This window comes from Pleurodeles waltl, chromosome 6 (assembly GCF_031143425.1).
Source record: "Pleurodeles waltl isolate 20211129_DDA chromosome 6, aPleWal1.hap1.20221129, whole genome shotgun sequence".
Classification (NCBI taxonomy): Eukaryota; Metazoa; Chordata; class Amphibia; order Caudata; family Salamandridae; genus Pleurodeles; species Pleurodeles waltl.
In genome coordinates this window covers 830,597,526-830,617,518 of record NC_090445.1, presented here as the reverse complement: position 1 = coordinate 830,617,518, position 19,993 = coordinate 830,597,526, and the positions used below count along the sequence as shown (strand labels likewise).

The 19,993-nt window shown below is 43.4% G+C and overlaps 2 protein-coding genes across 2 annotated transcripts in view; one reads left to right on the top strand and one right to left on the bottom strand.

The window, feature by feature from the left end:
• ACTR1A (actin related protein 1A) overlaps positions 1 to 6,458 on the bottom strand; it is a 217,157-nt gene extending 210,699 nt beyond the window's left edge. Inside the window, exon 1 of the mRNA XM_069239514.1 lies at positions 6,329 to 6,458. Within this exon, the coding sequence (XP_069095615.1) occupies positions 6,329 to 6,376 (48 nt within the window). The 5' untranslated portion in view covers positions 6,377 to 6,458. The remainder of the gene's footprint in view (positions 1 to 6,328) is intronic.
• SUFU (SUFU negative regulator of hedgehog signaling) overlaps positions 1 to 19,993 on the top strand; it is a 401,082-nt gene that overhangs the window by 28,818 nt on the left and 352,271 nt on the right. The window lies entirely within an intron of this gene.

Here is a 19,993-nt window from a genome sequence, read left to right as displayed (position 1 = left end):
TTTGGAATTTAACCCTTTTTGTTCTTTTCTTAGTTATCCTTTGCAAAATTATTTTTTTCCTTTCTTTTATTTTTTCCACTACCAGACTTAAGGCCAAGATCCTAAACAGCCACTGCTGGTTTACAGCTTTTAATTTTGTTGAAGATTGAAAAAAAACTTCACATGCTTTCCCTGAATCCATGGCATGGCATGATTTGAAAGTTCCTGCCCATTCTTTATTCCCTTGGAGCTGAATGGACTTCTTCCTTAAAGAGAACTTCCAGGTGTATTAGATCTAGTGACTGGTCACATCTTTTGGCTTTTCTAAGGTGTGTAACCCTAGGACCACACACTTGAACACTAGAGTCCACAATACGAAGAGCAGAGCTTTTCACAATGCACAAGTTGTCACCTCTAGATGGTTTTATAGGCAGTGCTTTCAATATGACCGATATGACATCTAGAACATGGTCTGAACTGTCACGACTTTCCAAAAAAGACAAGATGGTCGACAGAATACACTTGAGGCTTTTCAATGACCTACAGAAACATACATCTCAGATGACATATTAATTGGAGGATTTAGGAACAAGTCAGAAGATGCTGAGATACTTGAGTGTATGGAGATCCTAACACTAGCTGTGCTCGAAAACAGGGTCATGGAATGTTTTTGAAGCTTAGGAGTTTCTGGTACAACTTCCAAACTCTTATTAGCCACCTGGTTTGAGCGGTGATATCTCTGGTAGGGTGTAATCGAAGACAAGTGAGGATTGCAAGGCAGCGGGAGATGGTGGGCCCTCCATAACATTACACCCTGAGAAAATACATGATATGGGGCGATCCCTAAATGGACCTATTATTTCTTCAGGGTGAGAAGATACTTGAATCGAATGGGCATTTGCCCTGGTAGTGGAGTTTTCTTCAGAGAATTTTTTAAAATAAGCTGGTATTTTACTGCTACCTTTAAGTATTCCCAGATGACTGGGTCTATTTCTCAATGGGTTAGCTTTGGTCTTTTGACACAATCTAGTGGACAATATTCTTCCTGATCTAAGTTTTCCTGCTGTCAAATTTCCACCTAGAAGGAACTCAGAAAACAATGGAGAATTACAAAAATAAAATCAGGGAGGATTACTTAGGGTAGAGACACTCTACGCCCCACTCCTAGGTGGACTACTTCTACAGGAGCAGGTTCAAGTCACTGCTGAAGCTGGTGAAAATTTCTGTGCAGCTCTTTTGACAGCACCCCAATGGGATTTGCACAGAGTGCTATGATGGTGGAAGAAGCATCTGCAGTGGCCGTGCAAGTGACTGGTAACAGGAGAGAACACACTGGAATAATGCCCTAACTTCCACTCACGGACAGGGGGGTCACCGAATTTCGCAGGGCATGCCAAGCTGATGGGTCCGCTTGACTCCCAGGCCCAAACCGTCCACTACCTCGTGTCACCCAAGTACTTCCCTATGACTGCAACACTACCCACGCCACTCTGTATGACCCCACTAATTAGCACTCAAAACCGATCAAACCGCGGCTACCACATAAGACTCCTCCTACGTTCCACATCTCCAAGGTCCAAGTCAAAATAAGGCAATTGAGGCAAAATGTTCAAATATGCAAAAATAAAACAACAGATACAAATGGCAATATGCCAGCAGGGGCACCAATAAGAGATAAAAAGAAAGGAAGGTGAAAAAGACCAAAAGAATGTGCTACTCAGTAAAAGGAGGGGTGCGTGGCCCTACGTCAATAAGGGACAAGTCACACCGGTTTAGTACCAGCCGCCTCCTGGCAATGGGATATGGCCTTACCTCACTCTTAGCACCCACACTCGAAATGCTCTATAATGTTGTCTCTTCTATTATTCCTTTTATAACTAAGAAAGCTCCTAAGATCTCCTCTTTTTATGGCTGGCTCGATGGCTGGTGAGGCCACCAAAGCTGTCTCTGTTACTACTGCTGTAACTGCTGACAAAACCACCAGGAACCAGCCAATCAGCCGTGGGGGGTGCTTACAGGCAAACTGACAGGCAGAGGAGTAGAGAGGAGCATAAAGCCCAAATTTTCCATGGCCCCTTCAACTTCAGGAGCCGGAGCTTGAAACAACCACTGTCACAGCTGCTCACCGCTCTCTGAGTCACTTTGTCGAAAATAGTGAATAGCTAGCTCAAAGAAATCCAACAGAAAATACTTATCACCTTTAAAAAAAAAAAAAAACACCAGTTCCATGGATGTAATATTTCAATGCCTTTTTCCGATCTAGCCTATGAGCTTCTTTTCTCTTAAAAGATGAGGCATAAGAAACTAAGTAGAACGAGAAATGATCTGAGAAACATGGAAGTCTGATACTGCTTTTGGCCTAAAGAATGTTTAACTTCAAGAACTATCATTAAATACTATAAAAAGGAAGAGATGTGACAAGCCTGAATTTCGCTTACTCTCCTAGTCGAAGTGATAACCATTAAATAAGCCACCCTCAGTTAAAATTGAAGACCTATCAAACAAGAAAATACCATATTCAAATGACAAGACAAGACTAAAAAAGTATTTAATAGAAACTTATTTTGTAATCCCTTAAAAAATCTCTGACAAGTGAAACAATGAGCTCTGCTTGGACAAGAACAAATAAGCCCGGAGAGCAGTTAAATAAAATCCATTGGTACTAAACAATTGCTGTTTCACCACTAGAGAAACAGCAAATTGCAAAATATATACAGTCAACACATACAATGGGACAACATAATGCTCGGAACACCAAGCTGCAAAAAGAGACAATCTTTTTAATATAACCCCTGGTCTCAGACCGAAAAGCAGCTAAGAGAACTTCTAGTGGAAGGTAAAAATAAGATAGTGCCACCTGCCACCGGTCTGGTTTTATACCGGCATGACCCGTATTTTAGTATCTCTGCTGGTACAAACAATAGAAAACTCATTGAAAGGCAGATTTATTCACCCTTGTTAATACGTACTTTAAACGAGAAATGTTAGAAGAAAACACTTTAAAATGTGTTCTGCGACTGTCCTAATGACCCCCTGACTGCTCATTACAGTAAACAAAGAAAGAAAAGGCATGTTAAAAATGAGTACAAATGATTTCACATAAAGTTCTACTTTAGAATCCGGGCTGGGCCTTTGCACAATCTTAAAAAGTGAACGAACAGAAGATGGCCAGTATTTTTCTCTGGAAAAGGTGGGAACCCTACTCTCCAGGTCTAAACTCTAAAACTGAGAGCTATGAGATTTGGATAGAACAACCTTTCTTATTATGAATCAAAAGGAATTCCTTTTGAGGGAGTTGTAAAAGAGGAGCATAACAGAAAAAAAAAGTCCGGATACCATGCGCAATGAGTTCAATCTGGAATGAAAAGAATCATGTAAGCTTTGTAATAACACTTGCAAATGACCTTCTACAACAGAGGCAGAGGCAGAGGAGGAAACGTGTAATGGAAACTGAAGTCATATTTCAAGGGTACGGTGTCTCCTGGACATTCCCTTAATGGGCACTTCCAGTTAATATTCATGTACTCTGTTTATTTATATACAACTTTGTTTAAAAAGTTGTTTTAAAAACGAACCACAAATTAAAAACAGACAAAACATATTCAAACATAATACATTTTGTCCAGATACTTAGAAATCACATTATCAAACAAATTACCATAACATAGCGTGTATACGGTTAGCCGTATCAAATTCTCAAACATTACATTTCAAATCCTGACTTTCTGTTCCTCCAGACCAAGCACTCCTAACCTATAAGCCTACCAGTATCTATGAAATGCGATTCTTACTCCATGTAACACTCATTGTCTTACCTAACATTACTTGTACTCTGATTTACACTCTTGTATAAATGTCTTGATTCGAGTGCCACAAAAGATTTTTTTTTAATGAGTATGTGCCATTTAAAAAGTTGTTAATCCAGTTACTCACACAAACAGATAAATCTGAAATTCTAGCAGTAACTGCATACAAAGTCAAGAACCTGACTCAGAATTATAGCTTCTCTTAAGCACTTGTGAAGTGATAACACATTGAGTTCTTTGTTTCCCATCTATTGCATTGTCTTGTAAGTGCTAGGCTCCATAGAGCTCCCTGCCAGGATTAGACTCCAAAATTGGAGTGCTGATGGCCCCTTAAGTGAAGCCTTTGTGTTGGGCCCAGCTATAAGTGAAAATAAGACTCAAATCTAGACCTCTAGCAGATTCCTGCAACGAACAAGAAGTATACAACATGCGGGCACTGCTAAACTTGACCAAGCGTCAGCAAATTACACAGGGACAAACTCAGCATATTTCACCAGCCTTAGGCTCAATTAAAGCTGCAGGAACCAGGATCCGGCTGGATTCCCTTCATTTCTTGCACTGGCTGTCAATCAATACCTTATTGCAGATATAAAGTTGTACATATGATTTGCTTCTATTGAACCAATTAGACTAAAACACCTCATAATGACTTCCAAAACAAAAGACCACAAATGGAAACAAGGTGAATTTCTGACATTGGGAGAGAGATCCTATGAGCAAGTGATCCGCCAAACATTACTGTAAATGTAGTGTCATCAACGGTGTGCCCCTGTGCTTTACGTGAGTAGGATGGATAAGGTCTCTAAAACGACTGTTGTCAAAAAAGAATAAATAGGAATCCTTTCCAAGAGGTATGGCCATTGCAATTAAAGGTGTGTCAGATCATGTGCTCCTCACAGTGTGCCACTTGGCTAGCTCCTCTCTGAGTTTTATTTTATTGCAGGCAAACATATCACACAACAATTAGCATGTACCTAACAGAAAACAGACCTATTGGCTTTGCTAATGTTTGTTAGATGTACCAGGCAAATGTATAACAACTTTGTTGTGAATAATTACAAATTAAAATGTTTCAATTCTGAAAATAGTAAATGAAACATTACTACCGTCTGTGGAAGGAGTAAGTCGCCTTTGGAGTGTCTCAGACACTCCCATTCTCACTACCTCCCAATTTTCCTACACAATTTTCACTCTCTGAGACACCTTTTTCTCACCACATCTTTCTGAAATCCTCCATCTGCACATGGCCGTCTTTTCACTTTCTCCTGCAAGTAGTTCCTTTTTATCTCATCTCCCTTCCATACTTCTTTGCACAAAACTCACCTACCCACCTATAACGACTCCATTTTCATTTTTTGGCACTGTCCATATTTCAGCTATGTAACTCATTCACACAAAATTACAACTGACAGGTGTGAAACAATCACTCCATGCTCGTCCTGCGGAGAGGTCAGGGAATGGTTGTGCATGTAGACATCACAACTTTATGACTCACTATCAGAAACGTGCACTGACGTTAGCCCCAACTTCGAAAGAGCTAGCAACCATGTGCTGTGATAAATACATAACCCCACAACCTGAAATAGGACAGACGCTGGTAGACGACAGTTCAAAATATACAAGAGTAATATACTGCATTAAAAAACTACAGAAATACAACACATTGAAAAAATACAAATACTCCTAGGGAATAGAAGGGGGAGTAAAACGTGAAATGTAAAGAGGGGTTGCATCGCTGAGCAATGGATCAGTTGTTTTGATATCGAAGTTAAAGGCATGAATACAGAGCCCGATAGCGACCCTTATGAAAGCCGTTTTTCAATTACTACTGGGTGTGATGCGCGTCAGGGCCCGCCTCACTTAAAGCATCAGTGTGTCTGCTGAGTGTGGGAGACGCTGTGCTCGTCTCCAGTCTAGGTAGGTCACTAAAAGAAATGACCTCGTGTTGATACCGGGACGAAGAAGCCTCACTGACGATGTACAAAATACATTCACAGCCTCAGCTTGAGGTTTGCCAAATCCAGCCAGCTCCAAAATAGATATCATGCGTCAGTTGCAAAATCCATACTAAAATGTTCCTATTGTCCACCTTTAATGTCCTTGGACTAGTAGCTGCCTTGTGGTTATAACACCTCTTTAGCTTGAGAAAAAGGGGTACGAATAAACATAATCCCTAAAATGATTACATTCCACCCACAGTGGCACTAGTGATGAAGCCTCTCAACCAGGGAGACCAGGAGTGGCTTAAAAGCCATCCAGGCAAGCCTGCTGGACAACAAGCCGCCCTCCACCCACACCTTATTGGTTACAGTTGATGCTCGCAGGTTAAGTCGAGGCAAGCGATGTATAACGGCTGACAGGTTAGTTAAGGGCTTCGAAGCTAGTTCGTTAAGTGGCGGCTGGGGCTCAGCCCGGTAATAGCCACGGTCTAAGCTGATTGAAAGCCTGACACCATGATCGTAATGAACAAACCACTGAAACTGGACAGCAGACCTCAGCAGGGTGTGTGAACTGCCCCACCCACCCTCCATCATTGCACTCACGTTATCAATTACAACCGGCTGGTTGGCGATCACATCATACGACTCCATGGTGCTTTCTCAGGCAGGAGCTGGCTGGGCGCAGCCGCGCATGCGCACCGTGTCCAGGAAGCGTGGCTGGGGATGATCTGCGCGTGCTCAAGGAAACTGCTTCAAGGAGCTTCTTGGTCTGACAGCAGTTCAACGCGTGCGCGGTGACACCGCGTCTATTCTGCTGGTTTGAGTGCTAGCGAGCGGTGGGGAGCATTGGGGAACTCGTAAGGGACGCACCTAGACAACATTTCTGGGACGTAGGGGCTAAACACTTTGAACTGCGGGGGCGGAGTCATCGTTATCGCTAGAGTGAAAATGATTTGAGGGAGCTACTTTTGTTGCACGGTGAATAATAATGGAGGCTATTTTCTGGGCAATATGCAGTAAATGATGCTTTTAAAAGCACCGTAAGCGCAGACACCGATGTGAGCTATACATTTTTTTGGACAGGGGCTAAGTTGAAGAAGTTGTAACTGAATAGAGGAAAATGGTGCTGTAGCAGGCTGTCTCTCTATAGCGTGTACAAAAAATGATGTGCACTGTGCAGACACTCCAACAAACCCAACCTTGGTTTACAGAAGTTAAAACTAGATCACCTAATGGTCTAATTTTTGTGGTAGCTTCGTTGAGCAGGTACAAAAATTATGTGCACTGTGCAGAGCCTCCAACCAACACCACCTTGGTTTACAGAAGTTAAAACTAAGACCACCTAATGGTCTAATTTTTGTGGTAGCTTCGTTGAGCAATTAGGCCAATCTTGGAGAAGTGCAAAGCATTTGTTGGTCTCACAGTATCAATACAAATGGACACACTCAAAGGAATAACACAAGACCAATTTACAAAAATACTTCAGATTTTTATAGCACTTGTAAGACCAAAATCATCAAAATCAGGTAAGTACTTTTTAAGTTATGATTTTTTCAAAGTTTAGAAAACATCTTGTTTCTTTGCGTAATTACAAAGGTGCCCTTGGACGCAGCATGCAGGTCACTTTCAGGGTTGTTTGCAGGTCAGCAGGGCCATTCTGGGGGGCGGTGTGGTCGTACTTGTCCTGAGGTCCCTCGACTGGGGCTTGGAGTCTTGATGGATTTTTCTTCCGGCTGTCCGCGTTGGGGGTCCAGTACCCCTAGCAACTACACAGTTCAGCCACTGGAGGCCGCAGTACCACCAAACTTAGCACACTTGCAGGATTTGTTCTCCAGCTCCGTCGGATGAAACTTGGTCCGGCTGCTGTGTCCGGTTCCTTGGTCAGCAGCCGGTCAGTGATCTGGACTTCACTGGTCTTTTGCTTCTTTGTTGCAGTGAGTGATGCCTTCACTCTGGAGGGAGATCTTTGGCAATTTTCAGACGGGTGGAGGTCCTCTAGGGTTTTGTAGAGTCCGTCCGATGTCCATGCAACCCCTCAGCGGCGATTGTCGACTCCTGGGTGCAGCAGGCAGGGTTTGGCGACTTTTTATTTGTGTAGCAGGAATGCAGTTCTCAAGCTTTGGGCCTTCTTTGTTGCAGGCCCTATTGTGTCCTTGGAATCTGATCCTGATTCCTGGGGGATGAGGTGTAAGACCTCTGCCAAGGAACGGCTTTGTTTTCTGGACCAAAAGAGCAATGGGTCTCTCCCCAGGGTTCCAGAATCTTGTCTGGTGGTGGCTGGCTGGTTGTGACTAGCCAGCAACCATGCCAGGGTAGTTAGCTTTTGTAGGGGGCACCTCTAAGGTGGCCCCTGGGTACATTTTGCAATAAACCCAACAGTGGTACCAGTTTGGATTTATTTTCCTGAGTTTGATACCAAACAACCCAGGGTTCAGAGTGGCCATCATGTAGCTAAGATACCCGTACTGACCAGTGTCAAGCCCATGCATGTAAAATGTCTGCTCTGTTCACTTACTATGTCCCAGCTTTGACAGGTACACAGTAGAGGTATATTGCAGATGCATCTATGCCCACACATGCAGTATAGTGCACCCTGCCTTAGGGCTGGAAGGTCTGCCAGAGGGGTGACTTACCTATATTGCATGCAGTGCGTAGTGAACACTGCACACAGGCTGTGTGCCATGTCCTGTTTTGCATTTTAGGACAGCACCAGAACACTCAGCCTGCAACAGCAGTGCTGGGTGCATTAGAATGGATGGTCCATTAGGGTGGCACAAGCTGTGCTGCTGCCTTCAGAGGCCTACCCTTAGTACCTCATGCCCTGGGTACCAAAATACCATTTAGTAGGGACTTATAGTGGCAGCTAAAGGTGTTGCTAATTGTATCAATACTTTTGCAATTTTAGGGAAAGAACACTGTCACTGGGGACCTGGTTAGCAGGATCCCAGTGCCCTCCCGTCCAAGTTGCATCCAGAAACCAGGCAAAAAGCAGGGGGAGGGGGGATACTGCACAGGGTGCCTGTTTCCCACAGCTGCACTTTATAAACATGAGGCTGGTAGACCGAGCAGGATTTGAAATTTCAGATTTTTGTGTCAGGGGCAATCAATGGTGCATTTTAAGCACTCAAAGCAAGTTGCATTGGTTTCAAAAGTAAAAAAGAAAAAACGTATCTAATAAGTTTAGACATCCTCACCAAAAGAATACTTTGGAAAATCACTAACAAATAATGCTGTATACACACATTCCTTTAAGTATTGTTTTATCTATAGTGCATCTCCCATCAGTGAATATGTTAGTATTGTTTGTAGCATAGGATGTTAATATGAGAGATATCTCCCTTGCTGTTATGAGGAAAGACCATGTCCGTGCTCTATTACGCATAAACCGTTGAAGCTGTACTCCAGGGTACTCCATGGTACTACAGGACAACCCCTATTTTAATCTTACATGAAATATTCATGTTTTGATTTGCTTGGTCACTACCATAGCTTGAAATACAACCCACAATTGGAAACTTTTTTTTTTTTTTATTATCAAGGGGTAATAATAAATTGAATCACATAACAAAGTTACACATATTGGCCTGGCATCATAACAAGTGACCAAAGAAAATATATTAATCCTAAAAGAACCATCACACATACATATGTACAATAATCAAAGCAAAATCCATTAAGACGATAAAATTGGTTCACATTTCCAGGTAGAAGATCTAGTAACCTCCCCAAACCCAGTTCCCACATTCTCCTTAGCTTATATTGACTCAGATGTTTATCAATTAGGGCAAGGTCCAGGCCAGAAAGAAATATAAACTCCAGCCACCAAGGTACAAAGTCCGGGACCTCCTTTTGCAACCAGGCTCGGGCCACCCTTAATCTTGCAAAAGTAACTGCAAAATAGAAAACACCAGCGACCTCAGCCGGAAAAGGGGCAAGTTCTAACTAAACAGTTTTAGCATCAGGAAAAGCATGTGTTACGCTGGTCTATCAGTGCTAATACTCTGTGCCAAGATAGTATGATGGAACCATATGTTGCAAAGATATGTATTGTATTTGCCTCGAGTTCAGTTCATCACACCGAAAACAGGGCAAATGAATCCCTCAAACCCCACTTATAAAGCTTAAATGGTGTATAATATATATTGTTTAAGAGTGTCTTTTTGTGTAGCGTATCTCAGGCACAGAGACATTACACTGCATACTCCAAGACCACTTAGCAGCAAGTACATCAAACGTATCACCCACTTTCCCCTGATGCCCCAAAATGACATAAAAAGTGTTAATGAAACTACATTTCTTTATCTTCATAAACTCTCAAGGAATTCATTATGGTTCATATCAATGTTGATACCAGGAAGTCACTGTACACAATTCCTTAATTGTAGATAGCAGAAAAAACGCCATCTTAGGAAGCCTGTAGTGCCTATTCATTTCATGAAAAGATGGGACCAACCACTGTTAAAAATTGACCAAAATACTGACGTTTTGCAAGACTCCAGCATTTAAAAAAACTATCTTTAAAAGAAGATGGGAAATTAGGATTGTCACCCAGCATGGTGTATTGATGAAACCTAGCCACTTGACAGGTATATCGAATAGCCTGCTAAGTCTTATGGTAGACTAATGATGTCTTAAACCATGTATGCTTGAAATAGGTAGCATCAACCAGCTCTTGATTTGGCCTAATAATTGCTGAAAAAGTCTGGTGCTCAGGAAATAGTCCTCCCAGATCCCTTGGTCTAAGCCCCAGCACTGCAGAGAGCCGGAACATAAGCATGGCTAGATAATAGTTCCACAAGTGCGGGAGTGCAAACCACCCTCATGACCCTTCCACCCCCTTGTGAGGACATTGAAGGTAGCGAATAGCTCAACAAGGTTTTTTGTAAGACCAAAAACATTTTTGCCAACTTCTTCAGACGAAGATGTAGCCTGTCCCATTGTATGAATAGAGAAAGAGACTCTACTTATATCATAGTTCAAGGATGCCACAGTGTCCATATCAAACGATATACAAATGCCCAAATATTTAGCTGAGGTTACATAGATAGGGTCCACTTTATTATATTCCTTACTGGCTATGACCTCAGTTTTATTGATGTTCAGTGTATACCCCAAAACATACCCACATACCTTAGCTGCGTCTTCTATCACTGGCAGAGCCGTTGCCAGAGATGTAAGCAAGGCAGTATCATCAGCGAACACTAAAATCTTGGCCTCCCAGTTGTGCAGCCTCAATGATGGAACTGAGGTTGTCATCTTTAATACCAAAATATAAGGATCCAAGAATAGAGCAGGGGTGCCAAATTCCTATAGCCCAACGTCTAGGACTATGGAGACAGGGACAACACGTTTTTATTTTTATTCTGTCCTTGGGACAAGTAGGTCAAACCCCCTGCAGCACAAGCCTTTTGGCTGCTAGTTTACAGTACAACATTATGGAGCAGGGAAGGGAATTGTCTGCAGTTGGTCATATTTGTGTCCATTTGTTAGCACAGTTCAAACTTGTATTTATGGTTCATTATTGCAAAGTCTTTATTATTAGGGTGAGAAATCTAAATAAATGTTGTGAGCTCGGCTTGCACTGCTGTCAGTGGGTCCATTAAAAAAAGGGGTACATAAGTTTGCAAAGTTTAACAATATGAGGCTACGTATAATGATCCCCAAATGCTCTCTGATTAGATACAAATGTTTGCATAAACTATAAAGCAAGATTGATGATTCTGTGCTTTCAAAATATAATATTCACCAAAAAATGCAACTAGGAAAAATGTTTTGCTAAATTACTGTGAAATGTAAGTACCATTTCTTTAAAGCATCATTTAGTAAAATGTATTGCTGCATGCTAGTATTTCCAAAAAATATTCATAATGGAAAATCAGTGTAACCAGTTTCAACAAGATTATGGGAAACATGAAAAACACAAGCATTGGCAAAGGTAATAGGTCTGACATTGGTGGCCAGTCTTTTAGTTTTGTCATTGCGTGTCTTGTTTTGACATGACTTTTGTAAAACCTTATTGTTGTGGAGCTGCCAGGCCCTCACCAACATAACAAACATTGTTAAAAATATTTTTGGCCTCAAAAAGCACACATTGCCACAGTAGTTCCTGGCACTCAAAGAAAACTACTTTGTGTGCAGAAATGTTTCTTGGGAAAGGCCAATTGCTATCATTTACAGTGAAGCCAGCTGACAGACGGTTAGAGAGAGATAAAATGTTAATAAGAACAAAAGATTTTTGTTAATGGCAGACCTAATTACAGGCCAATTCCTAAAGAAAGTCACAAAAGTGCTGCCAGGGCTGATGTCTTTGCATTAGTGAAGATCGACGTATTTCTTGAAGTCACAAGAATTTACACAAGTAGATCAGGAAATTGTACTCCTAGAAAATATTTGTGAACTGTATTTTAGCTCGAGCAAATATGCATGTGAAGATTTGCTCAAGCATTTATACAAGTTAACTTTCCCTGCAACCACTTATTTTCCAACCCTGGTCGAAGTTATACTTCCGTCCTTGCTGGAGTAAATTTCCAGCATTTCTCAGTAAAAAAAATAGATAAGCAAAGAGCTGGTAAAAGCCCTTAAAACAAACATGTTAGTAGGTTTGGACAGACTCAAAAGGACATTTCAACCCTGGAACTATTTCTTACAGCTATGTCTATCCCCAGTATATCGATCTGTAGAAAGGTGGCAAAATAAAGAAGTTGCTAGTATTCAAGCCCTGCTATACTTTTAACCATGGCATAATCGGAGGCTATTATCAGATTGCTGCCATAATTTGTCACAGGGCTACATGGTACCAAAGGGACAAGTAGATTTTTTTTTACAGGGCAAGTAGATTTATGAAGCAACTTGTCAGATGGACAAGAAGATACTGTATTACATTTCACACCCCTAGTAGGGCAAATAGCAACAGGGAAAGTGGCCACCTTGCCTAGTTCCCCAACCTACCTGAATAGTCTCTGAGAGCATTCCCAAATATGAGACCCTTGCTCTCAAAGTTGAGTATAGCGGTGTTGCGGAAAACTGAAATAAAGAAAGACAAGACTTCTCTTGGCAAGGCAAAAGTAGGCTTTCTTGTCATGGCAGGGAAACCAGTTACCTCCACATAGGTAAACAGCTGATCTCAATTTGCTGCTCGCAGGCAGCTGCTTATATAGCTGAAAAACTGCTCACCTTACAATTATCTCAACAGCCAATAACAAGTCAAGACAGGTTAAAAAGTTAATAAATACTGTTACATAAATATCACATCACCTGTGCCCTGTAAACTTGTTACCTTTCCTCTACATTCTCTTATTGTAAGCCTTACAAATCTTTGATGAAATACTAACTCCCCCTCAAGCATGTGCAGGTGTTTATTGTTCTGCTCCCAAGACTTCTTATCTAAATCTGTGTACTCTTGACTGAAGCTACCCTTTCACACATATTCTCCAGGTCATCTTTCCATCAACCAGGGGAATGAGATGTGTTCCTGTGTGCTGTGATCATAAACTCTTCAAGGCTTGTAAACATGTTTTTCTTTTTAACTGAAAACCTTCTGAACTCTTGTTTCTGCTTTCTGGTCAACTTTAACCTATATTTCATCTTCATGAAACCAAGGTATATATTGCTGTTTAACCATGTGTCATTCTGCATTGCTCGCTCCTAATGTTTAGGGTAGCACAATTTCTTCGCACTTAATTTTCTACATAACATCGACTTGCTCCAGGCCACAAAACCTAGCCCATGTCCCATCGATTCTACGACTGTCCATAAATACCACCAGGAGACCCAGTTGAATGATTTTTTAGCATCCAACAAGATCATCCTGGCGGACCTCTTTAGTTCCCTCACCACCAAGGCGGAGGTGGTAAGATTGACCTGAGAGGTGGTATCTCACAAAGGGACGAAGGAGTGCTGTATTGGGTCTACTAGTGAGGTGATTACAGCTGCAATTCGATTCGACAAAACCCAACTATAGATCTTAGAATCAGAACTGATTAAAGAAATGGGGTGATATGAACCATAATTTAGAGGGTTTGTATTCTTTTTTTTACAAATATAGAAATGTACGTTTCCCCCCATAATGGCGGAGCTGATGTTATAAAAGCTGCAGAGTTAACAAACCTATTAAAAAGACAAATCAGAATGTCTTAAACTGCTTATAGAACCCAGTCAGGATAGAGTCTGACCCTGCTGCTTTACCACTCGCAAGTTGCATGAACATCCGTTTCAACATCTACCCTGGTTATTAAACCATCTAGCACAGCTTTTTGCCCCTCTGTTAGCTAATTCAGGCTAGAGATCTGTACATACAAATCAATCATATCCTGAGTAGCAACACATTCTTCTTTATATAGATCTAAGTAAAACGGATGAAAGACCGCTAAAATCTCAGGACCACTTGCAACCACCTTCACACCAGAGTCTCTAAAATCTCGAATCAAAATGTTGTTACTCTTTTCCTTCAGTTGAAAAGTCAGTACCTGCCCCCATTTCTTCACTATTTTCAAAGCACAGTAAATGCCTCACTTGGCATTTAGAAAAGGCCATATCCCAGAAACGCTTCTTAAGCTGCATCTGCAGGATGGTCAATTGTTGAAAAAGCTTTAACGTGCTCCCTGGACAGTACAAGAACCTTTGACAGGATGAGTATTCCTACTGAAGTAGGACAAGCCTTTCCTTTAGCCATGCCTCTGTAGCCTGCTCCTCCTTGTCTTTATGAATTGTATAACTAGTGGTCTGACCTCGAATGAAAGCCTTTTTTTTTTTTTTTAAATCTGTTTATTCAACTTAATTAAAAACAAAGTACAAGAACAGCAGTACATTACATATGACTTGGTGAGAGAATATCCAGCTTCCCTTCATGTGCATTACTTTTCGTATTTACATTATTCTGTACAATACGACTGCATTTTAGTGTACTGGCATTCAACTTAACATTGTGTAACTATTAACACTAGACATAGTAATTATTGTGCTTAAAATATTTATTGGCGTCAGATATAATAATGGTAGCATTCGGCTACACAGGCACTGAGGGCCATGTTGCTTTGTTTGTGTTTTAGAGTGGAGGGATAACAGTATCAGGGAGGGGCTGGCGGGTTGATGGCATGTGGGCTTGGCACAGCAGTACGGTTGAATGAAGCTACGTTTAATAATTGCTTGACTACTTTGGGCAAGTATGGTGATAACAAGTCCCGAAAGTGCTAGAGGGCTAACTCACGGAGGGTACTTGTCGTCTCTGGATTCAATTCTAACTACAAAAAGGTCCCAGCTTTCAGTTCCGCCTTGTATCTGTCCCTTGTGTTGTAGCAGTCTTAATGTTTGAGCCTCTGCCAATGTGTAACTATGCAGGTCTCCAACCAAAGGGAATGGGGAGGGGCGTTTGGGGCCTTCCAGTGTGTAGCAATCGGGCATTTATATGTCACAAATGCTAAATCTACAAACTTGCGAGTGTGTTTATTGCCTTTTGTGCGGTGGCGTATGCTGAGCAAGCAGGATTCTGGAGTAGGGGTCAGCAATTGGTCTACCATGTCTGCAGTGGTATCAACGACGCGGTTCCAGCCGGTGTTAATCGCATGGCATTCCCAAACCATATGGTAAAAAGTAGCTGCAGGGGTAGCGCAACTTGGGCACATTGGGTTAGAGCTTGGGTATATTTTATGAATACGGGCTGGGGAGAGATATGCTTGATGTACATAATTAAATTGAGTATACCTTAGTCTGGAGTTGCGGGATATGGACTTGATCGAGATAAGGGCTGCTTCCCAAGATTTCTGTGTAATTGGTGTGGCAAGGACAGTGTCCCAGCGGTATTTGACCTGGGTTAAGGCCTTGCAGCTACTTGCTAGGAGTATTTTATATAGTTTGGTAACAACGCCTTTTACGTCACCCATAGAGAGTATTGCAGTAAATAGAAGCGATTCATTCGGTTCGTTGGGACTACAGCCCCAGAGATTGTGTAGGAGATTAGTTATGGCATTAAGGGGGTCATTACAACCTCGGCGGTCTTTTAAAAAGACCGCCGAGGCTGCGGGAGCCAGAATACCGCCATTGCCGGCGGTATTCCTGGCTCCCTATTATGACATTTCCGCTGGGCCAGCGGACGGTAACAGTGTCACATCAACATTGCTGCCGGCTCGTAATAGAGCCGGCGGCAATGCTGATGTGCAGCGGGTGCAGTAGCACCCGTTGCACATTTCACTGCCCGATATTCGGGCAGTGAAATGCGCGACGGGGCTATGCCTGGGGGCCCCTGCACTGCCCATGCCAAGTGCATGGGCAGTGCAGGGGCCCGCAGGGGCACCTCAAGTCCCCTTACCGCCAGCCTTTCCACGGCGGTGTTTACCGCCACGGACAGGCTGGCGGTCAGGGACTCAAGCACCGCTGCCCTGGGGATTATGACCGCCAGGCGTAAGCCTGGCAGTTTAGTGGAGGGGACGGCGGTATGGCCGTGGCTATTGCACCACGGTCATAATAGCTGGCGGAACACCGCCAGCTTGTTGGCGGTGTTAAGGCCAACTTACCGCCGGCCGCCAGGGTCGTAATGACCCCCTAAATGTCAGGAAGGCCCCCGGTCGCATTACTTCTGCAGCCACTAAATCCGCAAACTTGATTGCTTTGGAGCCGGAATAGAGGTCTCCTATGCTCAGGGTGTTAACCACCCGTACATCATGATAGGAGGATAGAGCGTGAATGCCCGGTACCTGTGGCATTGGCAGTAAGGGAGAATAGGGGAGGGTCTGCATTCTGCCCTGTACGTATCTCCGCCAGCAGTGTCTAGCCGTGTCCAGTAGGGGTGAGTTGTTTAGTGGGTGAGGGGGTCCTGCTAGTAAAAATTTCAATATCGTTGTTGGTATTGTGTAAGCAGTTATTGCTATAGTCTCTGTAGTGGTCGGCTCGTTGAGCCACTTAGTGACCCATTGGAGTTGGGCTGCTGCGTAATATAGTTCGAGGTTCGGCATGCCCAGGCCTCCTTCTACTTGTGGGTATTGTGTGATGGTTAGTGCCACTCTACGTCTATCTCTACCCCAGAGTAATTAGTCAGTAGGGAATGCACTTTGTGGAAGAACGAGCGCGACAAGATCACCGGAAGTGCAGTGAAGTAGTATAAGAATCTCTGTAGTATTAGCATCTTGACTATGGCTGTCCGGCCCATAGGCGATAAAGGCAGTGAACTCCAAAATGTCAAGGAGCCTTGGGTGGAGCGGAGCAGCCTGTCTAAATTCCCTTCTCTTAGGTCTGACATAGAGTGATATACTTGAACGCCCAAATATTTGAAGGTCTGGTGTGCCCATGGTAGTTGGTGCATGGGGAGAGACGCCTACTGTTCAGTGGGTATGCGAGTGAGAGGGAAAATACAAGATTTAGTCCAATTCACACGCAAGCTGGAGACAAGAGCAAACATGTTCATGATATGCATTACCTCAGTTAGGGAGGCAGAGTGGTTGCGCAGGTATATCAGGGCATCGTCTGCATACAAGGATATTATAAGATATGCATTAAATTATTGTATGCCCAATTTATGCGCACAGCTACGGAGCTTAACTGCAAGTGGCTCCATAGCTATTGCAAACAATAATGGAGAGAGCGGGCAGCCTTGCCTGGTGCCTCTGCCTATAGGAAAAGTCTCTGACACTACCTGACCAGTCTTGACGCGGGCTGTTGGTTTGGAGTATAGTGTAGCAATCCAGTTGATAAAGCCACTCTGGAAGCCAAACGCTTTGAGGGTGCAGAAGAGATAATCCCAACCAAGCGTGTCAAACGCCTTCTCTATATCTAATGACACGGTCACACTACCTGAGTTTGTAGTGTTATGCATGATACGGATTAGGCGTCTTATATTTAAGAAGGTATTTCAACCTGGAATGAATTCTGATTGATCAGGGTGTATTAAGTTCGGTAAATGGGGGAGCAATCTATTTGCTAGGATCTTCCCTAGGAGTTTACAGTCGGAGTTCAAGAGGGAAAGTGGCCTGTATGATTTGACATCCAGTGGGTCACGGCCTGGTTTTGGTAGGACCACTATTAGTGCTTCCCTCATAGAGTCTGGTAGCTGTTTCCTATTACGCGCTTCGTTAAACACCTCTAGTAAGGTTGCAGGAGGTGAGTGCTTTGTGAGTTGTAGTATTCTGCTGGCAGACCATCTGAACCAGGGGTCTTGCCACGCACCATCTGGGAGAGGGCCAAACGGAGCTCCTCAATAGTAATGGGGCCGTCTAGTAAGTCAGCGTTGTTAGTAATATTTGGGTTTTGGGGAATCTGAGCCAGCAATTCAACCAGTTGTTGTTCTTTAGGGGAGATATAGGGTTGATATAGCGAACGATAATACATGTAGAAGGCCTTGTTAATGTCAACTTGACTGTTAACCACTTCTCCTGTTTGTAGTCTGATAGCACCTATCGGCAATGATTGCGGTGATTGACGAACCAGCCATGCTAACAGTTTGCCCGATTTGTCCCCTTCAGCATGTTGTCTCGCTTTTAAGTGTCTGTAGTCGTGCCTGCTGAGACTGTCGTCAGTCTCTCTGTATTTCGCTTTCAGTGAAATTAGTGTTTCTGGTGGGGCATTGCTTGTTGAGACCTCAATCTCCGCCCTGTGTATGCTGGCTTCTAATTTTAATAGCTCTGTAGTAAGCATTTTTTTAATACCTACAGATGCTGCCAGGCAGTGCCCCCTGATTACGACTTTGTGGGCATCCCACTCAGTGGCACGTGTTGATGTTGTGTTTTTATTTAGAGAGAAATAATCAGTCAGACATTTGGCTAACTCAGCATTAAAAGGGGGGTCAGTCAGGGCATCTGGTTGTAGGCGCCATGTTGGGATACGAGCGTGTATATAGCCCCAGAGCAATGTAGCGTAGTGTGGGTTGTGGTCTGATATAGTGCGGGCTAGATAGCTGGATGTAGTTACCTTTGAGATTATGCCGGGTGTAGCGAAAAACATATCTAACCTGGTGTAAAGTTTGTGTACTGGTGAATAAAAAGAGTATTCGCGTATTGTGGGATGGGAGGTTCTCCAAATTTCGTTTAGCCCATTATTGGAAGCCCAATCTGCCAAATCAAGCGACGCTCGTTTAGCTGGGGCGTTGGTTAATGGAGGGGTAGAACGGTCTTTCAAAATATCTAGAACGCAGTTAAAATCCCCACCCCATATGGCATCTGTTGCTGGGTCACAAAGCAGACTGCTGTTTAGTGTCCTGAGGAAGTCGCGTTGATTTACATTGGGAGTATATAATGTTATCAGGGCTAAGGGGCCACCGTCTAATGTACCTATCAGGATCACGTACCGCCCGTTTGGGTCACTTTGTGCACAGGACATAGTGTATGGGACCCCGGGGGCTATCTAGATTGCCACTCCTCTGGCATATGTTGAGGAGGTGGTCCCATATAGTTGGCCCTTCCACTTTGCTTTGGTATTTTTTAATGAGGACTCGGCTAAGTGTGTTTCTTGCAGTATGGCTATGTGTATCTGGTGCCTCCTGAGGTATGCATAGATCCGTTGCCGTTTGCTTATGGACGCCATGCCCTTTACGTTCCATGTGAGAATTTTATAGTGTGTGGTGTAACGCTGATTTTGAGAAGCCATGGAGTTTAAGTGGGTCAGTGCAGGAGGGTATCGCCTGTGCATGCTCAAGCCCGTTTTTGTTAGTGGTTTGATACGTGCTCATTTCGCCTAGCCTCTTAGCCTCTGGATTGTGTGACTTGCCTTTTAGGTTTTCATTGTGGTGTGGCACACTGCAAATGATACATGTCAATACATATAACAGGGAAACGTCCCATTCAGTTATAACTATAACATCTACTATTCTTAACAATAGTTGCAATTGTGGCAAGAACAGGGTAGAAACAGGACTTGCCATCCTGGAATAACGGTCCATATGGAGCGGGGGTGATCCAAGGCCACGGGTACCTGAACGTCTTGGCCCCGGCCCATTTTGCGCATGTTGGTGTCTTTGCCGACTGGGAGCGACAGCGAACCGAACAGACCAGTTGGGCGAGATAGTTATGTGGCGACATGCCTCGGCAGTATCCAAATAGGAGTAGCGGGCGAAACTCCCTCCCATGCGTAGGGCCGAAAAGCTAGCAAATGTCGTCTGCCGATCGTGGAGTGAGGCTGGGGCCGCGGGCAGATTCTGTTGAGTCGGAATTTAACTCTAGGTCAGGGTCTGCTTCTGATTGCACAGACAAGGATGTCGGGGATGCGTTGGTGAAACATGATGTAGACTGCAGCAATAGCGAACGCTCAACGCGAGATTGTTCAGGGGTGGGTTTGCTATCTTGTTTT